Here is a 9,539-nt window from a genome sequence, read left to right as displayed (position 1 = left end):
AGCCGCAACCACCACTGCCACCGCAGCCCAATCAAGGTTTTTTTTTATTCGCCGTTAAAGTAGCGAAAATGTAGTTTTTTTCAATTCTCATTTTTTCTGGACCATTTAGAAAAAAATGTATTCAAAAGAGCTTTTAGGTATTGAAAAGATCTACGAAATGGGACTAGTTGAGTTCCAATTGGTTTATTTTTTTCATACAAAATGCGAAAAACTGTTAAAAATCGATGTTTTTTGAATAACGTTTTAAACAAACAATTTTATATTTAGAAATCTCAAATTTTAATCGATTGTAGGCATTGACCTGTAGTATAAGTAGTATTTTTTCGGAATTTTTTCTTTGCGTATTTGTTGGAAAAATCTATTTTTCATTTTTTTTTATTTTTTGTAAAGTATTTAGACATTCTCCAGAGAATGTCTAATTGTCTTTGATGTTCAGATTTTTGAGTTTATCTTTTCAGATGGAATTTCACATGATTTAAATGAGTGACACTGAAGTCATATACTGAATGACATGATTTCAGTGTTACTTAACTCGTATGTTTTGAATATTATGGTCCATTTCCGCCGCAATGGCCTTTAAATATTCACCACAATATATATGGGTGATTTTGCCGTAAATAGCCAATGTCGTGTCCAGAGCTCATTCTTGATCAAATGTGGCATATTAGCTCCTTTTTTTCATTTCGCATAATGCGTGATCAATTTTTTGTACATTGGGCAGCAAATTTACAGGTTAAACATTTTTCATTATATTTTCTTTCTTGTCTATCCAAGCTGCCAAGAACTTTTTTTTACATTTTGGTTCTATTAAAAAACAAATTATCAAAAAGTTTATGCAATAAAATTGCTGCTATCAATTATTTTTTTAAAAAAAGTCTAATATGCCAATACTAATAAGGATGAATGCATGGATGGCGCTACGAACTGAGCAGTCAATGCAATACAAAATGTATATTTTCTTCTGTTATCAGACAGAGATCCACAGCCTGTAGCTGGAGCTGTTGCAGCTCATGGTGGAGAAATGCAGCAACAGCAGCAGGTTACGGTCAGATGAAGAAGCGAGGAAGGTGGAAGGGGTGTGCAGCAGATGGTTCATGGAGATGGTGGACATCCTAGTATGATGTTATTTAGTATAAAGATTCTAACGTATACTAGAATACCCATTGCAGGATTTTTACGTATCCTAAATCCCTAAACTCTACCTTTTTGTTTAAATTTCATACTGTGATTACCATTCTGTTTCCCCAAGTACCCGAGTCTTTCGTGCGGGCCCCTTGCAAACTTTCCCTCAGACGACTCGGTCATCTATCCTACTGTGTACTATTACAACGTGCAGCGATTGTCTCAATCACACCCCAGCTATTATTAAGTTTAATAGAATGATATTTTCCATATAAACCATCTAACTCACTGTACCGACATTATTATAACCAACACTGACTTTACCTAATGAGCTGGCCAGGTGTTGGCTTTCCTTCGAAAAGGAAGCCCCTAGAGGTTCAGAGATCACCAGAAAAATCGACTATAAGTTTTAAAAATCAGATAACTTTCGATAGGTGACACTGAATCGAACGAATTTTTTTTTCAATCGATGGGTAAAATGACTTTGTAGTAGAATTGCTTTTAGTACTTAATTAGGACAGAATGACACTTTTTTTTTTTTTGTTTGATGGAGCGAGGAGGGGAAAATCTTCAGGAGACACCCTGGCTACTTCGGTGGTGGTATCGGATTCACCCGATGCGTCGACTGACTAAAAACTAACCTCTCAGCATGGGACAGGTCCGTTAGTCTGGGAGCCAGGGTACTTTTCGTAGCCGATGGAGGTCCATGGCTGCACCAAAGTTTTTTTTACGTATTTTGATGCACTGAATTCTATTTTTTTAGATTCTTTGGCTAATTTTAAGACAAAAGTATTCTTGTCATTTTTTCGTAAAACCCTTCGTTTACGAGTAAAAAATTCACGAAGTTTCGAAAAATAGGGTTTTTCACGAAATTCGACCATGCACTGCACAGTCATTAATGCACATTTTTTAATCCAACAAGGCTTAAAAGTTTCGTATGACATAGTACTATAATAATGTGGAACGAGCAATTTATGATTTGAATTGGATTTTTATCTAGAAACACCTCATCGTTAGGTCTATTTCAGCGCTTCCGCAGTACCTAAGTATGTACTGGAGGCCACACATGAGAGTTCACTTGGTTTATTTATAAATTGCTGCATTTAAACTTTCTTTCGATACTTTCACCCCTTATTTAAACGTCTAAGGATGCACATCATAAAAAATTGTAGGTAGCATATTTTTAACCAATTTGTATAAAAAATTTTTTTTTTTTTTTTTTAATTTTTTTTCATTTCTTTAGCATATTTTTGGAAACAAAACCAATATAAGAAAACAAATATTACGTATATATGTATATAATCCTTGTTGTATTAAAAAATGTGCATTAATGACTGTGCAGTGCATGGTCGAATTTCGTGAAAAACCCTGTTTTTCGAAACTTTGTGAATTTTTTACTTGTAAACGAAGGGTTTTACGAAAAAATGAAAAAAATATTTTTTGTCTTAAAATTGGCCAAAGAATCTAAGAAAATCGAATTATATCGGACTACGTAGGACCACGCCCCTAGACGACAAAAAGGGCATAAGAGAAAGAGAGAAAAGGAAAATAACGGAGAATTTTTGAGGCCGTCTCGCTCTCAAAGAGATGAGAGGAAAAGCGCTTGCGCATCTGGGCAAAACTAGTATATGACATAGAAATACGATATAAAACAATGTTAACAATTTTTTTAGACCCATTTTTGAATTTTTTTTTAGTCAGTTGAGACAGTATCACCATTACATGATTTTTTTTATATTAAAATAAGTTTTTTTTTTTTCAAGGAAATACCAATCATCCTTATAGAGGGAATTGAGCTGGGACAGCTGTCCAAGCTCGGAGAAACATGGACAATGTTTCAAGGTTATCTTTAGCAAGGACCGCCATTTATGTACCTAATTACAATAAAAAATAAAGAAGCTTGTAATAACATATTTTTACTAATTAATATGATTTAAAATTAAATATATTTTTAAGTATAAATTTTTAACTTAATGCTCTTATTTTTTAATACTTAATCATCGTCGTTCGTCGTTTACATCATCTTTGTCGTTGTCGTTATCGTCGTCGTTGTCGTTATCGTCATCGTTGTCGTTGTCGTTGTCGTCGTGGTTGTCGTGCTGTTGTTGCTGTCGTTGTCGTTGTAGTTGTTGTCATTATCGTTGACGTTGTGGTTTTCGTTGTCGTTGTTATCGCTATCATTATCATTATCGTTATTGTTATCGTTATCGTTGACGTTGACGTTGTCGTTGTTATCGTTGTCGTTGTCGTTGTCGCTGTCTTCGTCGTCGTCGTCGTCAAATGCATTGAAAAATAAAGGTGATTTATAACACATATAACACAGATTTATAACACATAAATTATTATCAGTCTCATTTTCATCCATTTCTATGTCTGGGTTCCAGAAACCTGTCAAAATTTTAATTGGAAATGTAAATATAAATTATTGTATTATATAAATGGATATATTAATTTTACATACTCTCTGGTGTTGCATAATGAGGATGAAATTTTCCTCTGTACTTCGAGCAATCATTGAGCCTAGATATTTTCTCATCTTCTGGTAAGTCAGCATACCACTAACAATCAAAATTAAAAATGATAATGACCATCAATTATTTCTGTTGCATATAAATTTATTGGAAATCTATGGAAACAAGATGAAATGTGGCTTCAAATTTGTAGAAAAATGTAGATCTTCACGTCTTTCTTTACACTAAAATGCATATCAATGCCAATTAGCTTTATTGTAATTTTTTTTAAGTAACTTAAATTTTCTTCTGTGTTTTTACCAAGAGAAGAAGCATTTTAAAAAAATAGAAAGTCTCTAAGCGCTAACAGTATGATATAAATTATTTCAAGCACTGATATTATGACAGAATTAGTAAAAAATGTAGGTAATTTTAAAACCCACGATCCTTTGATTTTCACTGTCTAGGAGGTTACCACGCTAACCACTAAGCCATCGAAACTCTCTAGTAAACTATTAATGATAAGATACGTTATTGTTATGATTAAACTAGATAAAGATACGTAATTATTTCGTTGATTGGGAAGAAGAAGGCCCTGATGCCCTATTTGCTTTGAGCACAATTTCGAAACAGCGCCCCCCCCCCCCACCAAGCAACTTGGGAACGATTGGTCATACTAGAAAAGGACAGCACTATATGAAATTGCTTCCGGCTCTACTCGCCTGATGGCCAAGCTGCAAAAATCGCTTCTCTGCAAACGTATTGAAACTAATTCATATAGTACTATCCTCTTCTATTACGACCAATCGTTCCCGAGTTGCTCGGTGGGGGCGCTGTTTTGGAATTGCGCTCAAAGCAAATTTCAGATTTGCACTCGAAAAGTTCTCATTTTATCCGAGTGCTAAGAAAGGGCCTATAGGCTTCATGCATAAAGACACCAGTGCCAATTTGTGGCTAAATAGTGAGTCCGCGTCGTTACGAGAATACTCGGAGAAGCATGGTTGTCTAAAGTCAATAAATTTTTTTCATTAATATCGAGCTTCTTTCTAATAGTCTGATCATCTCAATGAGAATCTCTTATTCCTTAACTTTATAATATTATTTTTTAGTAACTTTAATAATATTTTTTTCAGCCTTCAATTTTGATTTAATAAGTTGTAAAAAAGATTTATACCCCTTTGTTGCTCGTACGTATGAGCTATATTGCATGTATCAGTACTATTAAGTATGCTCTATCTCTCACACACTTTATCAAAAATTTTATTATAAAGGTAAGGAGTTAGAGATTTTAATTAAGATGATCAGCCTATTAGAAAGGATCTTAATATTAATGAATAAAATTATTGACTTTCAGGAAACATGCTATATACTCTATGTATTATCGTAACCACATGGACTCACCATTCAGCCACAAGTTGGCGCTGGTGTCTTTGTGCACGTAGCCTATTTCAGCCCCACTTTCACATTATAATAATTTATTATGGCACTGATTTTTGCATGATTAAAAAGAAAATTTTCCGACTTCGGGCGTTTTTGAGGGTCAAGTGTGCACTCGGTAGGAAAAATAGGATTCGCCACATAAGCGCCATCGCTCCGCAGCTACCTTACATCCCTCGGGCCACAAAATAGCCCCGGAGACGATGGCACTTATCCGACAAAAACTACTAATTTTTGAAGTTCAGTAAAAAAAATTATAAAGAAATATGTTTATTACTGATTGACAAAATTTTTAATAAATGCTTTCGTTCATTGAATATGTTACGTTGGAATGGCTTACGTTAAGTTTAAATAAATATAAGTAATTACAGGTCTTTATACATAAATCATTCAACTTAATTTTTTCTCTCCATTAAGGTGGCTCATCACCTTTTTGAAAGTCGAGCCATTGCACCCAAATAAAAATGTATGGTTAAGTATCACTCAACGAATGTACAGTTAAAATTTTAGAGCATGTTGCTGATCAAAATTGAAAAAAAAATACATTTAAAATTCGAGATTTTAGCATAGGTCTTTTGAGGCATTTTAATTTTTATCAAAATTTTTAGCTTAAGGCTAAAAGTCGAGATATATGCTACAAAAACTAGGAGCAGGTTGTTTAAATAATTTTCTTTACAATAAGATCGCGAAAGTACAAGATTGTCGAGCGAAAGAAAAATACATGACTTGTTGAAAGTCCGAACCTAAAGGTTAACCATACTACGAAAACAAGCGGATTCGTGTCCATTGGTATACATGTTAAGCCTGTTACTCAATATTTTTATCAGGCGTGATAGTCTAAGGTCACACAAACGGTTAGTACAAGGGTGATGATGAGCCACCTTAAGCTAGTTCTACAGGCTTGCGAATTTGAAGATGCTGTCTCCCCAAAATAAAAACTAAGAGCCCATAACGCTAAGGAATGTTATGTATCTTTTTTAAGCATTAGATAATCGACTTGAAAGGTGGCGGGTTCAAATTTTGTAGTTTTATATATGATATAAGTGCAGTGGCAAAGCCTTATTTGCGTTTGGTGCGTTACAATCTCGATTTTTCGATGATTTTATAATAGCCCGTAACACTCTTTTTTTCGACAAGAGCCCGTAACGCTATGCAGTAAAAATATAAAATGTATTTTATCTTCACTGAGTGTCAGCTCATCGGCTTGAATAGTGTAGTATATAATAGTATGGATACAGTACATCGTACAAGATAAAAATAAAGTTAATCTTTCACTGTGAGGGGTATAATCATGATTTTAAGATGATTTTTCGAACCCGTAACGCTACTATTTTTGTAAAGTACATTAAAAAAAGTCTTTAAAAATTTTTTTCGTGCAGATCCAGCAGGGCCCAAAAAATTTTAGCTTATTTTGGTCACCGACAATACAAAAAAATTTTTAGAGAAATTAAAAACCCGTTTTAAATGTTTGTCCATTCCAGCCCTCGAAATATGCCGTTTTCAGTAGAATGACCCATATACATACGGAAATTCAAAGTAATCAGTTATCCGTTGGGGGCGAAATGTGAGAAAATAAATAAATACAAGTAAAGTGTACTTAAATTTTCTTGCGTTGATTTATTGATGCGCAACGTTTCGCTGACAATATGCGTCAGCCTCATCAGGCGCAGGTACGCGACAATTCGTAAGTTTGGTTGACTTACTCGTCACCTGTCGTGCTGTCGACCGTCGTATTTTCTCACATTTCGCCCCCAACGGATCACTGATCACTTTGAATTCCCAAATTCACCGGAGGGCACTGATATATACTAACAGACCCATATACATACTTACATGCATACATACACACATACATACATAGTTGCATACATACATACAAACATACATACATGCATGCATACATACATATATACATACATACATACATACCAACATACATGCATACATACATACATACATACATACATACAGAGAGAGAGAGAAAGATAGTCCAAGAAATACTTTTTCTTTTGCTCGGCTGAATCAGGCCTTTTATTAACGCTCGGATGAAATTAGACCTTTCTTAGGGCAAATTCGTAATCACACATATTCTAATAATAAAAATCATGTGTTGTATGTGTTAAATATGTCAAATCAAACAAAATAAATTACCTTAAAAAATTCACGTTTTTTATTCTAAATAGTCATTTTTAAAATTTTTACTGTTTTATCAGTATTTTACTCAAAACCATTGAACATCCTTAATCAATAAAAAATTACCTCTCGAAATTAAGCATTAAGATGATAGCATTTTTTTTTTTTTGTATAATCATTAACTCTTTCATTTTTCTGTGACAGTAAAAGTTCTTCTTATTTGTTTTGCTGTAATATTTTATGTGCAAAGCCAAATGTAAAATATTTATTTAACTTACAGATTGACGGGTCTCATATTTCTTATGAATTTTTCTTTTTGGTATTAAAATGGAGGGACTCTTTTCTTTCTCTTCTTTTGTTAATACCTCTTTAGGTGGCGTTTTTTCTCTGACAAGATTTTCATTAACTCTTTCATTTTTATATAACAATAAAAATACATATTTTATCGTTTGCTGTAATGTTATATGAATGAAGCCACATGTGAAATATTCATTAAATTTACAGAGTGATGGGTCTAACATTCTCTATGATTTTTTCTTCTCGATGCTATAATAGAGGGACTGTTTTCTTCCTCTTCTTTTGTTAATACCTGTCTAGGTGGTGTTTCTTGTCTCTCATATTTTTGTTTAGCGTTAATGTCAAATTCTTTGCAAATTCTCCGTTTGATATTTTCTGCAACCAGCTCTGTACATAAACAATCAAAATAGTCAAAAAATTAAAAATGCGTCAAAATAAAAGTTTAATTATTTGAAATTTGCTAGAAATTTGATATGTTATAACATTGTACGGCAAGTCCAATGGCGAAATTTCAAAATGGTGACTTATTGCAAAATTGCTAATTAAAAATTTCGATTCATCGTACAGTTAGCAAAACGCTATAAATAAAGATCTTTTTCAGAATCGAATAATGTCTTCGTAATAAAGTCTTTGATCTCTTTACAATTCAGGTTTGAAAATAAAAAAAAAGGAATCACTGCTGAAAAAAATCAGCTAATTTCTCAGCTGAAAAATCAGTTGAGAAATCGTCAGCTGATTTTTTGCAAAAGTATTTTTTTGACTGTAAAACTTTAGGGAAATTCTTATTTGCAATCTTACTATTGTGTAAAGACAAAGACATTTTTTTCTTGTACACAGACTTTAATTTTTTCTCTAAATTTGTCTGAACATGCTGAATTGTATCACAAAATGGTCAAAGATGGATGTATGTATGAATCAATAGTTAGAAATAAACAATGAACTAATAACTCATTAGCTCAGTTAATTGATTATAGATACACACGTATTCAAGGATTTATTGTAGATGTGGTTACAAACAAAGAATACACGTTATGTAACAGTATTACAACTCAAAATTCTACTAACAGTTATAAATATTTACAAAAAGTTACTACAATAAATAAAGACACAATAACTGTACCTACCGAGAGTATAAAAGCAATCTGTATTGTCATGGAATCTGATCAAACAGTAATATGTGCAGTACCAAATTTACATCATTATTGAATTTGTTGTAATATCTGGTATAATATTTTTATATAAATTCACTCCATAGAAATTTAAAAACGAAATTGTGTTTCAACAGTCCATTTTGTACAAAGAATAGGATTTTGTATATATATTTTAAAGTAAAATCGATGTATGATGCAAGTTGAATATCAATTTAAAGGTTTTTTCCTTTCCCAAATGAGCTCCACTGTGACATATTTTTATTATATATGCATTTAATAATCTTATTATGCTCAACATGTTGTCAAAAATGTTATTGGTATTTATTATCAAAGACAAAAAAATTTTTTTTTACTAAAGTGCATGTCCTGATACCCACCGCTGAAATACAACTTCAAAATATCCCAGTGCCGAAGTCCAGATAAAAGCCACTCAGGATGCATATCGAATTCACGTGGACTTATTTTCAAAGGGAATTCTAAGGTTTTTGGGCCAGTTTTTAAGGTCATCAAAAATTGTGACATGATGGAACAAAATAGAGGTCAGATTCATATTTAGCGACCCCGAAAACCTTTGGTATGTGTGGTCTGATCCAATTATTATTTGTTTTTATTTTATTTTAAGGGAATCTTAAGATTTTGAGCCAAATTTTGAGGCCATAAGAAATAATGACGTGATGGAGTAAAATAGAGGTTGGATTCGGATTCAGTGACTCGGAAAACCTGTAGATAATGTGGTTTGATTCGATGACTTTTTTTTATTATAAGGGAGTTTTAAGATTTTGGGCAAATTTTGAGGTTATAGAAAATTGTGACGCAACGGAATAAGATAACGGTCAGATTCGGATTCAGTCACCCTTAAAACCTTTGGTATCTGTAATCTAATCCGATTATTTTAAAATTTTCTTATTTCAAGGTAATCTTTAGATTTTGACCAAATTTTTTTTGGTCA

General features: G+C 32.8%; 1 protein-coding gene across 1 annotated transcript; it reads right to left on the bottom strand.

Moving 5' to 3' along the window:
* Nucleotides 1–3,136: 3,136 nt before the first annotated feature.
* LOC149374714 (uncharacterized) lies at nucleotides 3,137–9,539 on the bottom strand. The gene is made up of 4 exons (XM_089592267.1): nucleotides 8,968–9,539; nucleotides 7,732–7,826; nucleotides 3,584–3,680; nucleotides 3,137–3,510 (listed from the first exon to the last, which is right to left on the bottom strand). The coding sequence occupies exons 1-4, from the start codon at nucleotides 9,110–9,112 to the stop codon at nucleotides 3,137–3,139; spliced, it is 711 nt and encodes a 236-aa protein (XP_089448393.1). The 5' UTR covers nucleotides 9,113–9,539.

Source organism: Copidosoma floridanum, unplaced genomic scaffold (genome assembly GCF_036245765.1).
Source record: "Copidosoma floridanum isolate Cflo_tuat_1 unplaced genomic scaffold, Cflo_Japanese_pri ptg000015l, whole genome shotgun sequence".
NCBI classification, from domain to species: domain Eukaryota; kingdom Metazoa; phylum Arthropoda; class Insecta; order Hymenoptera; family Encyrtidae; genus Copidosoma; species Copidosoma floridanum.
Note: the sequence above shows the minus strand (reverse complement) of the source record. Positions and strands in the feature narration are given on the sequence as shown.

What these genes read in the sequence shown, in the direction of transcription:
- LOC149374714 (XM_089592267.1), bottom strand. Translation starts at nt 9,112, where the DNA reads ATGTCACAATTTTTGATGACCTTAAAAACTGGCCCAAAAACCTTAGAA. An exon ending in TTTGAAGTTGTATTTCAGCG is followed by an intron (nt 7,827 to 8,967) that starts GTGGGTATCAGG and finishes GTTTATGTACAG; the next exon opens with AGCTGGTTGCAGAAAATATC. An exon ending in TCATTATGCAACACCAGAGA is followed by an intron (nt 3,511 to 3,583) that starts GTATGTAAAATT and finishes AAATTTTGACAG; the next exon opens with GTTTCTGGAACCCAGACATA.